This window comes from Vulpes lagopus, chromosome 22 (genome assembly GCF_018345385.1).
Source record: "Vulpes lagopus strain Blue_001 chromosome 22, ASM1834538v1, whole genome shotgun sequence".
In the NCBI taxonomy this organism is placed as follows: domain Eukaryota; kingdom Metazoa; phylum Chordata; class Mammalia; order Carnivora; family Canidae; genus Vulpes; species Vulpes lagopus.
The window spans coordinates 17742706-17763845 of NC_054845.1; the positions used below are offsets into that span (position 1 = coordinate 17742706).

At 40.2% G+C, this 21140-nt stretch overlaps 1 protein-coding gene across 4 annotated transcripts in view; it reads left to right on the forward strand.

The window, feature by feature from the left end:
• The window catches only part of UNC80 (unc-80 homolog, NALCN channel complex subunit), a 222738-nt gene that overhangs the window by 53401 nt on the left and 148197 nt on the right, over positions 1-21140 (forward strand). For 3 of the 4 annotated variants that reach the window (XM_041737717.1, XM_041737715.1, XM_041737716.1), the window contains exons 14-18: positions 3795-3941; positions 7912-8059; positions 8973-9121; positions 11290-11456; positions 12208-12306. In XM_041737717.1, coding sequence (XP_041593651.1) covers positions 3795-3941; positions 7912-8059; positions 8973-9121; positions 11290-11456; positions 12208-12306 — 710 coding nt within the window. The remainder of the gene's footprint in view (positions 1-3794; positions 3942-7911; positions 8060-8972; positions 9122-11289; positions 11457-12207; positions 12307-21140) is intronic. The other variant, XM_041737718.1, reaches the window with a different exon arrangement.

Consider the following 21140-nt stretch of genomic DNA (forward strand, 5'->3'; position numbering starts at 1 on the left):
CTGCTTAGAAAAAAAAAAAAAGAATTACCATAACTTAAATTCACATAACATACACTGATTTCAGTTCAGAGCTTTTGTTAGAAAATGTTCAAATGCTAACAAGTTGAAATTAACAAAATATTTGAATCTTTAACATGGTATGATGTGTACACATCAGGTCAGGTGTTTACGCATGTAATACGACACTGTGCAGAGTTGTACCATCTACATATTTATCTAAACTATGAATTGGCCATCATTTCTTATAGGCTGTCAGGTTTTTATATCTGTAAAAGTGTGTAGTGTTCCTTCCTCTTTTGTAATTTCTTCTCCATCTCTTTCTAGTCCCAATTGAATTGACCTATTTTTAAGGTGCATTTATCATCTCTGTTTCTTCATCTTATTGTCTACTTCTATCTTCCTAATATTCTGAGTCTCTGATCCAAATATCCTTTCCCCATATTCTTGGGTTTACAGAATCTTTCCTTTAGGATTTTCTTCCTCTGCCTTCATCAGAAATGTGTATTTTCTAATTCTATCATTCAGTACTCCATGTTCCCATCTTTGTACCAATTCGTATGTCACTGAGGACAATCCCCAAATCCTCAGATCTCACTCTTACTAAATTTCCATGTTGTACTGATTCATCTAAGCTGGCTACTCAAAGAGCTAATAGATGGTATTGTATCCATTATAATATTCAACAGAAAATAGAAAGAAAAAATAGAGCTGTGAAATTTTAATAGGCTTTTTTTTTAAAGATATTATTTACCTATTTGAGAGAGAGAGAGCATAAGCAGGTGGAGGAGCAGAGAGAGGGAGGGAGAAGCACAATCCCCACTGAGCAGGGAGCCTGATATGGGGCTTGGTCCCAGGACCCTGAGATCATGATCTGAGCAGAAGGCAGACACTTAACCACACTTAACCGACTGAGCCACCCAGGTGCCCCTTGATAGGCTTTTATTAGTAAAGCTTAGATATTCCAACTAATTTAAGAGGGCTTTGTTATGTATCCTAAGAATGTCTGAGGTCCATTGTTAGTATTATATTTTTCTTTAATGTTCTAAAATGTTATCCAATTGGTATCTGCATCTGATTTCTTATTGTAGACCTGCAAGTCTCTTGCCTATTTATAATCTAGTTATTATACTAGGTACTAGATAATATAAACATCATTTTAACTGAAGTTATCACTCTTGATTAGATGGGATTTTTTTGATATCAGACTATAAGACAGCTACCAAGATACCAGTGTTTTGTAGTTAGTTCTGGAAAATACTATTCTTTGTAAAACAAAGAATCTATAAAATAAAACCTAACCATAGATCAAGTCATGTATTTGTGATTCTCACGGTTCTGTTCTGCCCTAAATCCCTGTTACCTTCAGTGAAATCAGAGAGTTTATCTAATTTTGCAACCTAGTAATACCAGAAGCATGGGGAATTTATTAATTCAGAAAGGAAGATCTAATTTCTATTTCTATATTTGCTACTGACTAACACTGAGAGCTTGAAATGTTATTTAGTATCTGTCCTGATTTCTGACTGTAGCTTGGTACATCTTTCTGATTGTCTCCTATAAGTGGAACCTAAATCCTAAGGACATCTGAAGGTGTAAAGAAAAATCTAAATCTGAATAGATACTTACAAAGAGCTTTTGGAGCTAGAGATTTTTTTAAAGGAACATATAGTAATCTAAAAATGAACATAAACCAACCTTCCAAATCAGGCTCTAGGTGAACTTTTCCGAGACACTGCTTACTGCCTGTGGATGTGCAGTCTGTGCACTACACAAGGCCTCGTGGCTAATGGGGCAAGAAGGAACTGAAATCCAGTCCATGCTCTGCTCACTGAGATACTCACCCCAGGAATAGCTGCATCTATAGCCCTAGCACCCCAGGGCTGCATCTACCTACAAGGGCTCTGCTTTTTCTGACTCATCCGCCCACAGGAATGCCTTTTCTAATTTGCACGAAGTTGCCTCAAAGGAGAGCAGTGTCCCATACCTGGAAGTAATAATTAACATTTGTTTTGCTATTATTATGTGTCTTACATGTTAGCCTCATGGCTGTATGACATAGGTATTTTTACGATTCCCATAATCATAGGGTGGTTAAGTGGCTGGCCTAAGGTTATGGAGCTAGTATTTGAATCCAAACTAAAACACTACTGAATTGGTGTATATATAATAAATAAATAAATGTTTATTGATAAGTCTGAGTCTTCCATTTGCAACCATCTGATCTATAGAGTTCCCAGGAAACAGACTCAGATGTGCAGATGTGTGCAGGAAGTTTCCTGGAGTGTCCTCTCAGGAGCAACATCTATGAGGTATAAAAGAAGCAGGCTGGGGGAGAGGGTGAAGTTGCACTTCAACATAGTTGTAAGAGAGCTCAGCCCATCACACAAGGAACTCTAAAGCAAGGATGACTCTTGAAAGTGATCTCCAAGTGGGGGAAGGGAGCCCCCTTTTAGAGCCCCCACCCTCATTCTGCCTTTGACCAGCCATTGGAGGCAGACACCAGAACAGTATAACCTTAGATGAGGCAAGTCTCCTTTATTTTTTTTTAAAGATTTTATTTATTTATTCATGAGAGACACACAGAGAGAGACAGAGAGAGAGGCAGAGGGAGAAGCAGGCTCCATGCAGAGAGCCTGATATGGGACTCAATCCCAGGTCTCCAGAAATCAGGCCCTGAGCTGAAGGCGGTGCTAAACCACTGAGCCACCCCGTGTGGCCTGAAGCAGGTCTCCTTTAGCTAAGAGCAATGGCTGGTTAGGATCTCAGTAGAGAGCTGTCAGCCAGCAAAACTAACAGGCTCAGAGAATGGCCAGTTCTGCAGGGGACATCTCAGCACTACATCCACTACATGAGCCTGTAGACTAGAAAAGGAGGACCAACTGTATATAACTTTAATCCAAATTATGGATTATGTCTAGATAACTCCGTCTCTTTCATTTCCTACCCACATTCAAGTACTTTCTATGTGTGACCTCATTGTTTCCATAGCCACCTGATCCACACGACAATGGAAAAGCCCTTTATCATTTACAGAACAATGCTTATACATTATTTTCTTTGTTCTGCACAGTATGCCAACATAGGGAAATTGTTAGGATCCTTCTGCCTCTTCGGAAATAATTCACAGAAGTTCATTTTTCTAGAAGCTGTGTCCTCCACTAACAAGGATTAAATGGAGCAAAAGAGAAGATGAAAACCATTTTCATTATTCATCTCAGGAGGGCTTCCTATTTACCCTCAAAGGAAGAAGCAAGCTGAACACTGACAAATCTCTCACTTTGCTGGTGCATGTGACAATACAGTGAAAATACAGAATTAGAAAATCCCTTAAAAATGTAAGAAGTTGCCATGTGATTTCAAAGTTCCAGACTGTGATCACTTCCAGAAATTTAGCGATGATCCTTGCCTGGTGGCCCTATGAGAAGCCTGATGGATGAGGGTAGCTTCTGGAAAAATCTATTTGCCTTCATCACTGATGGTGCCCCTTGTCTCTCTAGGTGGTTCTCATAGTCTGCCAAGGATACAGAAAGCATGTTTTCTAATCAAGAAGTCTACATTCATATCTTTTTGCACTAGAGGGTGATCAAAATGCACATTTTTCTTTCTTTTAAATCGCATTCTGGATTTTAGAAAGGTTAACTTGCTTGTTGAGCCCTTGACAATTCTGTTTTTGAAGTTGCACGTGCTCACCGTAAACATATAAAACTTGGTTTAATCGCAAAATGGAATCTCAGCACCAAAAGGGTTTTGTGACTAAGTGAACAGATCTCTTTCTTTCTTGTTCATGGCACTAGGATGAAAGTACACCTGTAAGCAACCATAGGCTTGCTCTCACCATGCTCATCAAAATAGTGAAGTCCTTGGGATGTGCCTATGGTTGCGGAGAAGGACACCGAGGGCTCTCTGGAGATCGTCTGAGACACCAGGTATTCCGAGAGAATGTAAGAGAATTAAAGTAGATTCCATTTCCTCTCCCTCTTCCCTGTCTCCAATTTGGGAATGAGTCCTTTGACAATGAGGGTCAGTGTTCCCTGAAAAATACTGTATTTCATTAGGGATGATTAATGCTGATTCGGAGTGGGAGGATTCCCACAACATATCTCAAGACCTCTAAAACCCAGGCTTAGGAAAGTTTAATTGGGAAAACACTTCTGCCTTGTGCCTAGGGGCAGACCAACTCCCAGTTGGTGAAAGGGTATATAATTGGAATGTGTAAATTAAGAGTTTGAAAGACCTTTGCAAAAATGAATACATTTAACAAGCCTCTGATGGTCTGTGACAAATGACTTTTTAATCATCTGCCTGGGTACTATAGAAACATACTTTATAGTAAAGAAAAGGGGTCAAAGTTTAGGACTGTTTGTCATTCTTATGTGGATATGGAAAATGGCCCTTATTGGGACAAAACAGGACTGGAAAAGTAGCCAGTCATGTTCTGGCTGCTTTGTTTGAGAATGAACCTTGAACTCCTCCGTGTTGGAGATCATGTCCCCCTGAACTGTGTGAAACTTGGAACTCTGCGCTTGGGTTTGCAAAGCATAATTCTGTCATGGAACATGGTCATATTCCAGCTCCTTTTCATTTGCCTCCACCGATTGCTACTTTTCTTTTCACTCTTGAGCAACAACTCACCTCCATAGCAAGTCCCCACTGGGACGGTTGCCTCATGCATACATTTGAACTGAAATCATAAGAAAATATCCTCCTGAAAATAAGGGTTTTAGGCAAAATTGAGTCCAGGAAACCCTTTGACATAAGATGGCAGAGTTTTAGGATCATGTCAAAATCTGATGCCAGCTCATTTTTTTCTTGGTATTAGTTTTTGTCATGAAATGTTCACACAGTCCTAGCATGCTCAGTTTCTTTCTGTCATCTACCCATCTACCCATCTATCCATCTATCCATTTATCCATCCTTGTCTCTTTCTTTTATATTCTTTATGTTGAGTTATATTAGTTTGTTGCTTGTATATGGGGGGTTATATTCACAGTAATTAACTTCTAAATTCTGAAGCATGACAACTTTGACCAAGATCTAGATTTTGAGGCTCCAAATTTAAAAATCGAAATAACAATAAGGCAATAGAGACTTGACGTTGCCCCCATTTTGGGGCATGTGTATGTGATTTTTAATGTGTGATTTTTAATTCTATCACAGTATGAATAAATGTCTTCAAGGCTAAGACATTACCACTCCTCATACAGAAGACCAATTTCCTGAAATGAAACACTAAAATATAATAAGTGTCCTACTTTAGTTGGCAGTATACACTGGTTATGACACCAGAACTTGTCTTTCTAGACTTGGAGAAAGTAAGACTAGTTGTGTCACAAGCTATTGGAGAGACCATTTACTGCTTAGGAGTCCACCATGCTTTCCTCACTGAGACTACTGAACATTTCCTATCAGTATGTCCAGACAGTTTTTGTTTTGTTTTTTGTTTTTTTTTCCCCAGTTTTTGACCTGCCTTCTCAGCTTTCCTGACTCACATCGTGACTCTTCTATTACCTTGTAGCCCAGTTTAATTTAATACTCATTATAGGGATTTTATTTGTCTATCCTTGTTCAGCAAACACATCATCCAAGAGATACAAATTCCAGAAATTATCCGTGGGAAAGTCTAATTCAAGAAGCTGGGTATTTGCAAATTTCTAAAACATTGAATTTTCAGAAGTTACTTAAGATGTTAAGAATATTTCTTACTTCTGGATCAGGGCCTTTATATTGAAAAAAAGGAAGAAAGAGAGAAAGATTACTTTAATGATATTCATCAAAATGCCTGATAATTCCAGCATGTGTTTTTTAGGTTAATCATTTGCTGGTAGTCCCAAACTATCAAAAGGGAATTCACTCTGACAGTTTTATATCTCTTGGAGAAGTTTAGAACATTCATTCAGAATCAAAATACTTAAGGTTCAATATTCTGATTCTTGCTTATTAAACTTCCCATGGAACTCATTCAGATGTTCTAATAGCCTCCAAAGAGTAGATTTGAAACGATGCTGTCTTTGGTGTGTTTTGTAGAGAAGATAGGATAATTTGTGCTTCAGGGCATTCCAACCCAGAATTTTAAAGTGCTTCGTAAGTATAGCAATGAAGATCTTTGCAAATTCTTTATGGGATAATAATTAAATACTTCTTCATGTAGGAAATATGTAAATGCCTTGAAAACATAATTTTGTAGCAAACAGCATTTATTTTGTAAGGAAAAAAATGAGCTTGCCTGAGATCTAGCAACCAATAACCTCTCTGAAATAAAAACACCTAATTTCACAATATTCTAGGACCTAGTAAAGGGAGAATGAAAACAATTATCAATTCACCTGACTTTGTGGTATAGATGGAGAGATTACAGCAAGGTCATACCAAAAAGTTTATTGCTAATTCCAAGACTGAGCCTTTGAAAATCTTTCCTTTTTCCTCTCAAATTTTCCCAGAATCTTTCCCTGGGCCTTGACTTGTCAAAGTAGTGATGTAACTTAAGTTTTCTTCTGGAAAACCATTAAGGGCCTACCTTGTAAGTTTGAATTCTTTGGGATTGCTGTCTCCATTCTTTCTTCCATGATTATGCCTGGTTGCCCAAGGTTCTCTATCCTCAATTAAGGTGGTCCTCACCCAGCCACCTCTCTTTCCTTGATCCTTAGCCTTTTCCCTCAACCTAGAGTCTTCTGTTATTTCCCCCATTTCATTCCTTTGTCATGGACTTCCTTATATTTCTTACACAGAATGTGTCTTCAAGATATCAACTAATCTATTAATCCATTATGGTCAGTTCTTTTTGAAAGTGGGTGGTATCTGAGTATGTTTTCCCCGGTCATTATCTGGATCCTTCATAGGACCTCTACGATTAATATTAAAGAGAAATAACCACAATAAAGGGCAAGACTCTGACTCCTAATTTTGGTTCTGCTGTGAACCGTGTCAACTTGGACAAAGTCCTTGACTTCCGTGACCTTCAGCTTCCTCCACTGCAGTATGGGGATACTTATCAAATCACAGAGGTATGAAAGTCAAATGTTGTTATGCACTTACAAGCAAGAAACACATTTTAAATAGCAAAGCACTACATAAATGTGATTTTTCTCTTCATTGTAGGACAGGGCTGGGAAGCTTCTAATGACACCAGATAATATCTGTACATTCTGTCTGTGGCCTTCTTTAGCCAGTGACTGTGACTTTATTTGTTCTGGTGGTGAGATTATTCCCTTTCCCTTTGCCAGATGGCAGAAATATTTGCTAGATCATATAAAATATAATTGTGAGTGGCAGGGTCTAGCCAATTAATGGGTACTTGATTTTTATATATATAAGGCCAATTTCTGTTTAAATATCAAACTTTCACATTCAAATACAGACACATAAATAAGCCAGCTAGACTTGCTTTTATCTTATCCTTCCTTCATGCTTCAAGGATCTTCCTCTCGTGGCCAGATAAGAGGACACTTGATACCCACTTCCTATATCCCTCTCACCTCCTCCATTAAATCTACCTAAGTTCAAAGTAGCTGAAAATGGGAGTGGTACACCTCTTCCCATTGGACAACGTCTTTGAGCTAAGCCTGGATTACCAATTCTATAACCTGCCTAATTTTTTTTTAACACTTTGGGCTTTCTTCACTAAGATCCTAAAATCTAGATCTTGGTGAAAAGATTGAATTCCCCTGGCCCCAGCATTAGACATTAGCCTTGGGTTTTACTTGGAGCAACCCTTCTCAAATTAAAGTCTCTCCTACTACTCAGCTTGTCTCTGCCTTTTTCTTGCTCAGACAAGAGGGACTAGCAGGAGTGGCCAGCACCTGCCAGAAGGGAGGGATGGAAGCCTTTGCCTTCTGCAGGCTTCTATCTGAGACTAATGGATCCCTAGCTTAAGCTGGTACCTGTGACTTTTTCACTTTTCTTCCTTCATTGCAGGCCCAGAACTGCCTCACTAAGCTATACAAGCTAGATAAGATGCAATTCCGACAAACCATGAGGGACTATGTGAACAAGGACTCTCTCAATAATGTAGTGGACTTCTTGCATGCTTTGCTAGGATTTTGTATGGAGCCAGTCACTGACAGTAAGTAAAGCTGTGCCAAGTTCCAGGAGAGATCGCTATAAGGTGAAGCAGGTAGAGTTTCAGAGGTACCCTGAATATGTGGAGATAGAATTTAGAGGGCAGTGTGTGTGTGTGTGTGTGTGTGTGTGTGTGTGTGTGTGTGTATAATAGGGTATAAATAAAAGCTTGAGCATCATCTATGATGACAAATTTTGGGGGGCTTTCTGATGACAACTTAACCTTAGCAAAGGGAATTTGGTAAAGCTGTGGCATCCTCACTGTTGTTAGCCCCTCAGTCCACTTACCATCACTCATGGCACTCCTCTCTGTCTCATACAACTTTCTGTTGTATGACAACTGAGAAATCAAGGAACAAGGGAGTATATTCATGAGTTCAACAAATATGAAATGAGTACCTATTGTGTGCCAGGATCAGTGCATGGAGATTTTTTTCACAAAACAGGAAAGAAAAGATATATATGTGTGTATATATCTATATACACATACTAGTAGTAATGCAATTTTGAGACACACACACACCATATATATATACTGAATTTTTTAAAAACAGGCAAATGGAAATATAGGTAGCCCCATCAACCATTTCATAGCTTCATGGCTTTATGAAAACCCCATCATAGAGACCTGTGGTATGGGTGGAGGTGGTGAACACTGAATTCATGATAAATCAAACACCGTCAATACCACTCAAATGCAATACAGTAATGAAATGAAAATGATGTATGAACCCTGAGTTGAGTAACATACACATTTTAATTAGAGCCCAAGAAGAAATAACTTCTTAATATAGCCTTTTATGGTTTATATGACATGTGTATGATAGTTGACTTTTAATGAAGATCTATTTGATTACTTCTTTAACCTGTGTAGCTTAATGGAAACATTGTCTTGAATTGGTGCCTTTGCATTCCAGACAAGGCTGGGTTTGGAAATAACTTCACCACAGTGGACAACAAATCCACAGCCCAAAACGTGGAAGGCATCGTTGTCAGCGCCATGTTTAAATCCCTTATCACACGTTGCGCTTCAACCACGCATGAATTGCACAGCCCTGAGAATCTGGTGAGAAGTTCACCTCTTCTTCCCACAGGAGTTCTTGGTCTCTGTTCTAGGAAAAGTTCTCAGTCGTGGCCTTGAGAAATACCAGTTGAATCTAAAAGTGTGCACTTTAAACTCTATTTTCCCAAAGTTAACAGTAGCTCATGGTAGAGCCTCATAATGCATTTTTCCTTGTTACTCATTAAACTACTTCAGAATTGACTTATCTTCCTCTCCCACCTCATAGATTCTGTGGTGGTTTCTGAGATACTTACAAAGTACTTTGAGGCCTTAAAAAGAAAGAGGTGCTAGAGCATAGACCATTAGCTCATGAAATATTAAAGAATATTGTGCCAAGCATTTTTGAAACCACGTTTACTTTAAAAATTAATGTAACTATCCTGCTGAAATTAGGTTTGTTTTCTTTTATCGAACACCACAATTTTTTAGCTACTCCTCATAAATGACTGTGTTAATTAAACCATTAAAGCCACCAGTGTGCGGGAGAAGAACCATGCCTATAACAAGTTAGTGCTTAATAGCTGCCAAGGAAATTGTGGTTTGGGATACAAAAAGTAGATTAAGGCTGATGAATCTATATGAACAGATGAATTCAGTTCTCTCTGGGGAGTAAAGAAATGTTTCACTGTCTTACCAATTTGTTACATATTGTGACTTCTATGTAGAAATCAGCCTATTCATACATAGTGACACTATCCGCTAATCTACCTAAATCCAGGAAATCATTTTAAGCTATTCTAAACCATTGAAACTATTCTCATAACTTGAGGTAAACTAAAACTCTAAACCAAATGGAATTTAATCTTGCTGACTGTCAAAGCCACCTCAGCAAAGTTCTTGGAGCTTGAGAAAAGCATGGGCATCATCCATGCATTCAATTTGGTCATGGCAAGAAGTACTTTGACAGGTTAATTATAATACGTGTGAGCACTTTTTATACATTTTAGAATGCAAAATTAGGTATAGAAGAAATAACTATTTCTTAATTTTCTTTAAATCATCTTAGTTTTGACTTGGAACCCCCATCCCACCAGAATGGCTGAAAGTTGGACCCCAACATTCTTGGGTTTCTCTACTTCATACAAAGATCTCAAGTCTTTGGTAGGACTTACGATCTGAGAAGCTCCATGGGTCTCAGTCATCCGTACAATACTTATTATTTCACATACTACTTTCTGCTGTGTGCTTGGGGCTGGGCGCTCTGGTGAATTTGGAACCCTCATTTTTTGGGGTCTTATCCCTTCTGCCGGGCAAGCTGCTAAAGAGTACAATGAGGGCATGAGATGTTTCTGCCCAAAGGACCGAAAAACACTCTTTCTGTGTTTTCCTCTGTTACTGTTCCTTCTGATTTTTTAAGGGTCATGGACATGATTGTCCCAGTGATCTTAGATTTTGAAAATCATAGCTATCAAGGTAAGTGTTTCTGAGGCTTCTGTCTTTTGCTTTGCCGCGAACCTTCCCTAAGGCAAAAAATACAGTAACTACCAGCTTGAAGAGAGAGGGGAAATGCTGAATGAAAAGGTTAATATCTCAAAAAAAAGGTTAATACCTCAAGAAAAAAGGTCATATATATTTTTAAATGTGGATTCATTGATAGATTGGTTTTCGTAACCCTGCATCATCTTTAGTTCATAGTCAAGTTCATGTTCAAATGGCCTTCGACATAGTATTTGTTAAATATGTCCAGCAAAATGCACTGTCCTTGAATTTTGTGCTCTGCTAGAGGTGTCTAGAGGTCTGAGCATATTTGACCATAGTGACACAGAGAATTTGGAGAAGCTGAAGAGGAACTGAAATTTCTAGTCCAAACAAACTTCTGATCACCTTTTTCTTGCAGGCATCTCTTCAGAAGTCGTAATTAAGAGAGAAAATTAAAGCTTGGGAGTCCAGCAGTTTAAAGTGTAAATTGATGTCTTTCTAATGATACAGCCAACTTTCTGAATATGAAGCATGGTAACCATCTTTTTTCATACTAAGGATGACAGGCAAGGTTCTTGGTAATGTTGCCAGAGGAACAATGGAAAGGCCGTGTACCATATACCATCTGTTTCCTTGTAGTAAAATGTCTTCCTTACGATGCTAATGCTAATCCAAGCCTAAGGAATTAACTTCTCCCTCTCTTCCTGTGAAAACCATTTAACCACACAACTTTCCCTCTTGCATCCAAACAGGGGCTGTATTGCGACATCCGTCAGCTGGTCCAATTTATCAAAGAGGCTCACGGGAACGTCTTCAGGAGAGTGGCCCTTAGCGCTTTGCTTGACAGTGCTGAGAAGTTGGCACCAGGGAAAAAGGTGGAGGAGAATGAATCAGAATCTAAGACTGCAGGCAGTAAAAGGTTGGAAGCTTGCGCTATAAATATTAGTGTTTGCCTGGTGTCAGTAGAATGTAATTTGTTGTCCTGTCCCATGTAGTTCCCCGTATGATGTGTAACTCTAGGGCAGGGGTGGTGGGGCTATCTTGGATAAGTGGGAATTACTGGTGATGGTCCAGCTGAAGTTTAGAAAAAGAATGTGTTTACTATCAAATAAATCCTTTCTCTCTCTCTAAATGAAAACTCAGTTGATCTCAGGTTTACATACACTTGACCTTTACTTCATAGCTCCCAACAGTATGGTGAAATGCTATCTGTGTTAGTCTTTTCCATAGATAATTTACATTTTTTTCCGAAGAGGAAAAGCAATTATCGATACCATATCCTGTTCAGTAAGTAATATTTTAAACATGGCAAAATACAAATTGCTGAGCAGTGCCCTGTTGTGTTTCCTTTTAGTAAATATAAATTTATTGTAAGCCTATTCTATAAAATATGCCACTTACTGAGATTAAAAGAAATTCCTAAATTCAAAATTCTGCTTGTAGTTAATGACTCTGTTTGCACTGTGGTGGTATTCTTAGGCAATAAGGCAGGTAGGACATGAATCAAATGGTAGGATATGAATTTCATAGGATATAGACTCATGAAGACATAGAGTCTGCAAGCAGTATATGTTATCTATAGGGGGTGTTTTGCTTTATGAAGTATATGAAGTGTTGAGAAGTGGTGTGTCCTGCTCTGTTGTGATTGGTGGGCTGCACTGTTCGCATAGGTCAGAGGCGGGAAGCATTGTGGATAAAGGCCAGGTGTCCTCTGCACCTGAGGAATGTCGCAGCTTCATGTCTGGTCGCCCCTCGCAGACCCCAGAGCAGTAAGTAGCACTGATTTTTATCTCCAATGCAGTGAGCTGAGTGCTTCCCACTATAAGAAATTCAATTTTCCAAACTGCTGTTTGTTTGCTTGTCATCATCTTTGAACTTTGCCTTGCTCCTGCCCTTTACTTTTCATTCCCAATGCCACAAATCTCTATAGACCCAAGTCACAAATAACCAACCTTATGCGTTCAGGAAACTTCCTTACCTGCATTTCCCATTTCCAGTATCTATCCTACTCTGCTTTTCATGCGTACTTCTGCGGGTAAATCATGAAAAACAGCATATGGATCAGGTGGGGAGGAGGTGTCATCTACTTTCTTGCTTAGATTTGTTTATAACTTTTTTTTAATTTCAATGTATTAATGGCTGTCAATGTACTTGTTGAAGCTTTTCCAAAAAATAAATAAGATAAACTTCTCTTGTGCTCAGATTTAGCTAAAACATAGACTGTACTCCATTTCACCTTGGTCTTCTTCTGAGATCCATTCCAGTGTTCTCTGAAATCAATCAGTTTATCTCTACTTTTTGTAATGGCAAAATCAAAAGCATATTAAAGTTAGTGCCTCTAGAAAATAAGAGAATTACTCTAGACACTAAGCATACAACCTAGTTCTATGCAAGGCTCATTTGTCTTCATTCTTCTTTTGAGAATTATTTACTCATAAGGTGTGTGATCAGTATTTAAACTATGGACATCATTTAAGATAGACCATTTTACTTCCTCAAACTTTGGATTACTGTGAAATAATTACTCTTCCAGAAATTCTGCAGGGTATTCTAGGTTTTATGGACCTAAACGTTCTCTCTAGTCCAGGAAAGCACCAGCATCAAATAGGACCTTGGTAGTTCACAAGCAGGGAGACCCTTCAAAGAACAAAAGCCTGCATAGTTCTTCTAACCCTTCAAAACCTTTGAGACTGCTTCTAAGTGCCCGGAGAAAAGTTAAAAGAAGGGAAATCAACTCTGTGAGTCTAGGGACCATGTCAGTTTTTGCTTACCATTATAGCCAAATGCTTAGGACTTGGTCCCCATAGTAAACACTTAATATCTATTTCACAATGAATGAATGAGTGATAGGCAATCAAGGAAAAGATAGAATTGTGAAATTACCATTAAGTTTTTGTTTCCTTTAACTTCCTTTCTTAAACGTGAGGTTTAAGGAAGTCTTTAAGGACATAATAAAAAGTCAAACATAAGCTCTAAGGGAAAAAAAAATAACATAAAAGGCCAAGTTATGTAGCCAAATAGCCACAAGAGTAGTTCTAAGTCTTTATATACAGAGCATGAGCAGAAAAAGAAGGCGTTCCCCTCCCCCCAAAGTAGCACTAGCAACTATTAATCTAATACGATTAATGAGATGATCTAATAGGTAAACTAGATTTTAGAAATAAAACCATCTATCTTCATAGGTGATATCATTTTTCTAGATTGCAAAATATTCTCTTTCTTCAATGTTCTGTAAACACTACCTGATATCTCAGCATTTAGCATGGGTCTGTTCTTTCCCCTTGAATGAAGATACATGTTTTAATGTGCTTCTACATAAAAATTTCCATTTGGAGAGATGTCATGGAATGTTAAATATAGAGCTTTTCCCTGATCCCAGTGGGCCCAGGAGATGATCATGCCAAATATCCTCTGTTTAGCACTGGAGAAAGGTAGGTGGATGATCCTGGCTCCTCTTTTATACTCTCTTTCTCCTGCCCTTCCCTCCCCTTCTGACCCTTCTCTTCTCCTTCCTCCTAAAATAAGTCACACTAGCTGAATAATATTAAAAGCAGTTTTACATGGTCTTTTCTCTGAAAAAAAGAGATACCCATTGGATAAAGCTGATGTAGCATTTTCTTGAGGTGTTTTCCCACCCAGACCATATAGTCATATGCTTCATCATTGTGTCCCACATTTCTCAAAGGCAAGGAATGTTTCATATACTGTGATCATTTGATAAAACAAAACAAACTGAGAAGTCAAATTCTGAAACACTGATTTCAACTCACAAATTCATGCCAAAAATGATAAACAGAATATCCTGGTTTCAAATAAGAATAAAATGTATTTAGTACTGTAAGGATTTTGAGAGATAAAATCTGAACCTTCATATAAATATCTCCAGAAAATGATTGCTTTACATAGTACTATTGAATTTTGGGTAGATTCTGGATTCAATCTCAAAGCTTGTAGGCAAATTGTTACCTAAATTTCATAAACAAATTTCATCACATATTACTAAGTATTTTCTCTGACCTTTCTTTCCAAATTCCCAAATACGTTGCTCAAGTTGACAAATGTGGCAAAGCAGAAAAGCAAAAACAAAATCACTTTAAAATTGAAATACCGAGGGAGGGGCAAGATGGCGGAGGTGTAGGGTCTCCAGGTCACCTGTCCTCAGCAAATTACCTAGAAAACCATCCAATCATCCTGAAAACCTACGAATTCGGCCTGAGATTTAAAGAGAGACCAGCTGGAACGCTACAGTGAGAAGAGTTCGCGCTTCTATCAAGGTAGGAAGACGGGGAAAAAGAAATAAAGAAACAAAAGGCCTCCAAGGGGGAGGGGCCCCGCGAGGAGCCGGGCTGAGGCCGGGGCGAGTGTCCCCAGGACAGGAGAGCCCCGTCCCGGAGGAGCAGGAGCTGCACCAACCTTCCCCGCGGAAAGGGGCTCCCCGGGAATTGGAGCAGGATCCCCAGAAAGGCGGGGACGCCCTCGGGCTCTCTGGGACAGTAACAGAGGAACTGCGCCCCGGCAGATGCGCCGAGCTCCCTAAGGGCTGCAGCGCTCGGCGGGGCCCGGAGCAGCTCGGAGGGGCTCGGGCGGCGGCTCCGCGGAGGGGGCTGCGGGGCTGCGGGGCTGCGGGGCTCCGGGAACAGCTCAGCGGCGGCGGCTCGGGCGGAGGAAGAAGCTCCGCGCGGGGGGGGCTGTGCGGCTCCGGGAACAGCTCGGAGGGGCTCGGGCGGCGGCTCCGCGGAGGGGGCTGCGCGGCTCCGGGAACAGCTCAGCGGCGGCGGCTCGTGCAGAGGAAGAAGCTCCGCGCGGAGGGGGCTGCGCGGCTCCGGGAACAGCTCGGAGAGGCTCGGGCGGCGGCTCCGCGGAGGGGGCTGCACCGCCGGGAGCGCGAATCCAACAGCGCAGGCCCCAGAGCACAGGGCGCCGGGACACAGCCCAGGATCCGGCCTCCCCCGGGACAGGCAGAGGCCGGGAGGGCCCAGGACAGCAAGGACGCTCCTGCCTGGAACTGAGCAGATCAGCGGCCCCGCCCCGGAGCCCCCAGGCCCTGCAGAAGGAGAGCCCCGGAGCTACTGCGGGGGCTGGATCCAGGGTCCCAGAGCTGCCCCCGCCACTGTGGCTTCCTCCCGGGGCCTCACGGGGTCAACAACCCCCACCGAGCCCTGCACCAGGCAGGGGCAGAGCAGCTCCCCCAAGTGCCAACTCCTGAGAATCAGCACAGCAGGCCCCTCCCCCAGAAGACCAGCGAGACGGACCAGTTCCAAGGGAAGTCAAGGGACTTAAACTACACAGAATCGGAAGATACTCCCCCGTGGTTTTTTTTGTTTTTTGTTTTTTTGTTTTTGTTTTTGTTTTTTTTTTTTGTTTTTTTTTTTTGTTTTGTTTTGTGCTTTTTTTTCTCTCTTTCTTCTTGATTTCTGATTGCTTCCCCCACCCCCCCTTTTTTCTTTTTTCTCCTTTCTTTCTTTTTCTTTCTTTTTCTTCTCTTTTTCCCCTATTTTTTTCTTCTTTCTCTTTTTTCTTTTTCTCTTTTCGTTCCTTCTCTCTCTTTTTCTCCTTTTCCCAATACAACTTGTTTTTGGCCACTCTGCACTGAGCAAAATGACTAGAAGGAAAACCCCTCAAAAAAAAGAATCAGAAACAGCCCACTCTCCCACAGAGTTACAAAATCTGGATTACAATTCAATGTCAGAAAGCCAATTCAGAAGCACTATTTTACAGCTACTGGTGGCTCTAGAAAAAACCATAAAGGACTCAAGAGACTTCATGACTGCAGAATTTAGATCTAATCAGGCAGAAATTAAAAATCAATTAAATGAGATGCAATCCAAGCTAGAAGTCCTAACGACGAGGCTTGACGAGGTGGAAGAACGAGTGAGTGACATAGAAGACAAGTTGATGGCAAAGAGGGAAACTGAGGAAAAAAGAGACAGGCAATTAAAAGACCATGAGGATAGATTAAGGGAAATAAATGATAGCCTGAGGAAGAAAAACCTACGTTTAATTGGGGTTCCCGAGGGCGCGGAAAGGGACAGAGGGCCAGAATATGTATTTGAACAAATCCTAGCTGAAAACTTTCCGAATCTGGGAAGGGAAACAGGCATTCAGATCCAGGAAATAGAGAGATCCCCCCCTAAAATCAACAAAAACCGTTCAACACCTCGACATTTAATAGTGAAGCTTGCAAATTCCAAAGATAAGGAGAAGATCCTTAAAGCAGCAAGAGAAAAAAAGTCCCTGACTTTTATGGGGAGGAATATTAGGGTAACAGCAGACCTCTCCACAGAGACCTGGCAGGCCAGAAAGGGCTGGCAGGATATATTCAGGGTCCTAAATGAAAAGAACATGCAACCAAGAATACTTTACCCCGCAAGGCTTTCATTCAAAATGGAAGGAGAGATAAAGAGCTTCCAAGACAGGCAGGAACTGAAAGAATATGTAACCTCCAAACCAGCTCTGCAAGAAATTTTAAGGGGGACTCTTAAAATTCCCCTTTAAGAAGAAGTTCAGTGGAACAATCCACAAAAACAAGGACTGAATAGATATGATGACACTAAACTCATATCTATCAATAGTAACTCTGAATGTGAACGGGCTTAATGACCCCATCAAAAGGCGCAGGGTTTCAGACTGGATAAAAAAGCAGGACCCATCTATTTGCTGTCTACAAGAGACTCATTTTAGACAGAAGGACACTTACAACCTGAAAATAAAAGGTTGGAGAACCATTTACCATTCAAATGGTCCTCAAAAGAAAGCAGGGGTTGCCATCCTTATATCAGATAAATTAAAATTTACCCCGAAGACTATAGTGAGAGATGAAGAGGGACACTATCTCATACTCAAAGGATCTATCCAACAAGAGGACTTAACAATCCTCAATATATATGCCCCGAATGTGGCAGCTGCCAAATATTTAAACCAATTAATAACCAAACTCAAGAAATACCTTGATAATAATACACTTATACTTGGTGACTTCAATCTAGCTCTTTCTACCCTGGATAGGTCTTCTAAGCACAATATCTCCAAAGAAACGAGAGCTTTAAATGATACACTGGACCAGATGGATTTCACAGATATCTACAGAACTTTACATCCAAACTCAACTGAATACACATTCTTCTCAAGTGCACATGGAACTTTCTCCAGAATAGACCACATACTGGGTCACAAATCGGGTCTGAACCGATACCAAAAGATCGGGATAGTCCCCTGTATATTCTCAGACCATAATGCCTTGAAATTAGAACTTAATCACAACAAGAAATATGGAAGGACCACAAACACGTGGAGGTTAAGGACCATCCTGCTAAAAGATGAAAAGGTCAACCAGGAAATTAAGGAAGAATTAAAAAGATTCATGGAAACTAATGAAAATGAAGATACAACCGTTCAAAATCTTTGGGATGCAGCAAAAGCAGTCCTGAGGGGGAAATACATCGCAATACAAGCATACATTCAAAAACTGGAAAGATCTCAAATTCAAAAGCTCACCTTACACATAAAGGAACTAGAGAAAAAGCAACAAATAGACCCCACCCCCAGCAGAAGAAGAGAGTTAATTAAAATTCGAGCAGAACTCAATGATATCGAGACCAAAAGAACTGTGGAACAGATCAACAGAACCAGGAGTTGGTTCTTTGAAAGAATTAATAAGATAGATAAACCATTAGCCAACCTTATTAAAAAGAAGAGAGAGAAGACTCAAATTAATAAAATCATGAATGAGAAACTGGACATCACTACCAACACCAAGGAAATACAAACGATTTTAAAAACATATTATGAACAGCTGTATGCCAATAAATTAGGAAATCTAGAAGAAATGGACGCATTCCTGGAAAGCCACAAACTACCAAAACTGGAGCAGGAAGAAATAGAAAACCTGAACAGGCCAATAACCAGGGAGGAAATTGAAGCAGTCATCAAAAACCTCCCAAGACACAAGAGTCCAGGGCCAGATGGCTTCCCAGGGGAATTCTATCAAACGTTTAAAGAAGAAATCATATCTATTCTACTAAAGCTGTTTGGAAAGATAGAAAGAGATGGAGTACTTCCAAATTCGTTCTATGAGGCCAGCATCACCTTAATTCCGAAACCAGACAAAGACCCCACCAAAAAGGAGAATTACAGACCAATATCCCTGATGAACATGGATGCAAAAATTCTCAACAAGATACTAGCCAATAGGATCCAACAACACATTAAGAAAATTATTCACCATGACCAAGTAGGATTTATCCCTGGGACACAAGGCTGGTTCAACACTCGTAAAACCATCAATGTGATTCATCATATCAGCAAGAGAAAAACCAAGAACCATATGATACTCTCATTAGATGCAGAGAAAGCATTTGACAAAATACAGCATCCATTCCTGATCAAAACCCTTCAGAGTGTTGGGATAGAGGGAACTTTCCTCGACATCTTAAAAGCCATCTACGAAAAGCCCACAGCAAATATCATTCTCAATGGGGAAGCACTGGGAGCCTTTCCCCTAAGATCAGGAACAAGACAGGGATGTCCACTCTCACCACTGCTGTTCAACATAGTTCTGGAAGTCCTCGCCTCAGCAATCAGACAACAAAAAGACATTAAAGGCATTCAAATTGGCAAAGAAGAAGTCAAACTCTCCCTCTTCGCCGATGACATGATACTCTACATAGAAAACCCAAAAGCCTCCACCCCCAGATTGCTAGAACTCATACAGCAATTTGGTAGCGTGGCAGGATACAAAATCAATGCCCAGAAATCAATGGCATTTCTATACACTAACAATGAGACTGAAGAAAGAGAAATTAAGGAGTCAATCCCATTTACAATTGCACCCAAAAGCATAAGATACCTAGGAATAAACCTAACCAAAGAGGTAAAAGATCTATACCCTAAAAACTATAGAACACTTCTGAAAGAAATTGAGGAAGACACAAAGAGATGGAAAAATATTCCATGCTCATGGATTGGCAGAATTAATATTGTAAAAATGTCAATGTTACCCAGGGCAATTTATACGTTTAATGCAATCCCTATCAAAATACCATGGACTTTCTTCAGAGAGTTAGAACAAATTATTTTTAGATTTGTGTGGAATCAGAAAAGACCCCGAATAGCCAGGGGAATTTTAAAAAAGAAAACCTTAGCTGGGGGCATCACAATGCCAGATTTCAGGTTGTATTACAAAGCTGTGGTCATCAAGACAGTGTGGTACTGGCACAAAAACAGACACATAGATCAATGGAACAGAATAGAGAACCCAGAAGTGGACCCTGAAATGTACGGCCATCTAATATTCGATAAAGGAGGAAAGACTATCCATTGGAAGAAAGACAGTCTCTTCAATAAATGGTGCTGGGAAAATTGGACATCCACATGCAGAAGAATGAAACTGGACCACTCTCTTTCACCATACACAAAGATAAACTCAAAATGGATGAGAGATCTAAATGTGAGACAAGATTCCATCAAAATCCTAGAGGAGAACACAGGCAACACCCTTTTTGAACTTGGCCACAGTAACTTCTTGCAAGATACATCCACGAAGGCAAAAGAAACAAAAGCAAAAATGAACTATTGGGACTTCATCAAGATAAGAAGCTTTTGCACAGCAAAGGATACAGTCAACAAAACTAAAAGACAACCTACAGAATGGGAGAAGATATTTGCAAATGACATATCAGATAAAGGGCTAGTTTCCAAAATCTATAAAGAACTTATTAAACTCAACACCAAAGAAACAAACAATCCAATCATGAAATGGGCAAAAGACATGAAGAGAAATCTCACAGAGGAAGACATGGACATGGCCAACATGCACATGAGAAAATGCTCTGCATCACTTGCCATCAGGGAAATACAAATCAAAACCACAATGAGATACCACCTCACACCAGTGAGAATGGGGAAAATTAACAAGGCAGGAAACAACAAATGTTGGAGAGGATGCGGAGAAAAGGGAACCCTCTTACACTGTTGGTGGGAATGTGAACTGGTGCAGCCACTCTGGAAAACTGTGTGGAGGTTCCTCAAAGAGTTAAAAATAGACCTGCCCTACGACCCAGCAATTGCACTGTTGGGGATTTACCCCAAAGATTCAGATGCAATGAAACGTCGGGACACCTGCACCCCGATGTTTCTATCAGCAATGGCCACAATAGCCAAACTGTGGAAGGAGCCTCGGTGTCCATCGAAAGATGAATGGATAAAGAAGATGTGGTTTATGTATACAATGGAATATTACTCAGCAATTAGAAACGACAAATACCCACCATTTGCTTCAACGTGGATGGAACTGGAGGGTATTATGCTGAGTGAAATAAGTCAATCGGAGAAGGACAAACAGTGTATGTTCTCATTCATTTGGGGAATATGAATAATAGTGAAAGGGAATATAAAGGAAGGGAAAAGAAATGTTGGGAAATATCAGGAAGGGAGACAGAACATAAAGACTCCTAACTCGGGGAAACGAACTAGGGGTGGTGGAAGGGGAGGAGGGCGGGTGTTGGAGGGGAATGGGTGACGGGCACTGAGGTGGACACTTGACGGGATGAGCACTGGGTGTTTTTCTGTATGTTGGTAAATTAAACACCAATAAAAGTTAAAAAAA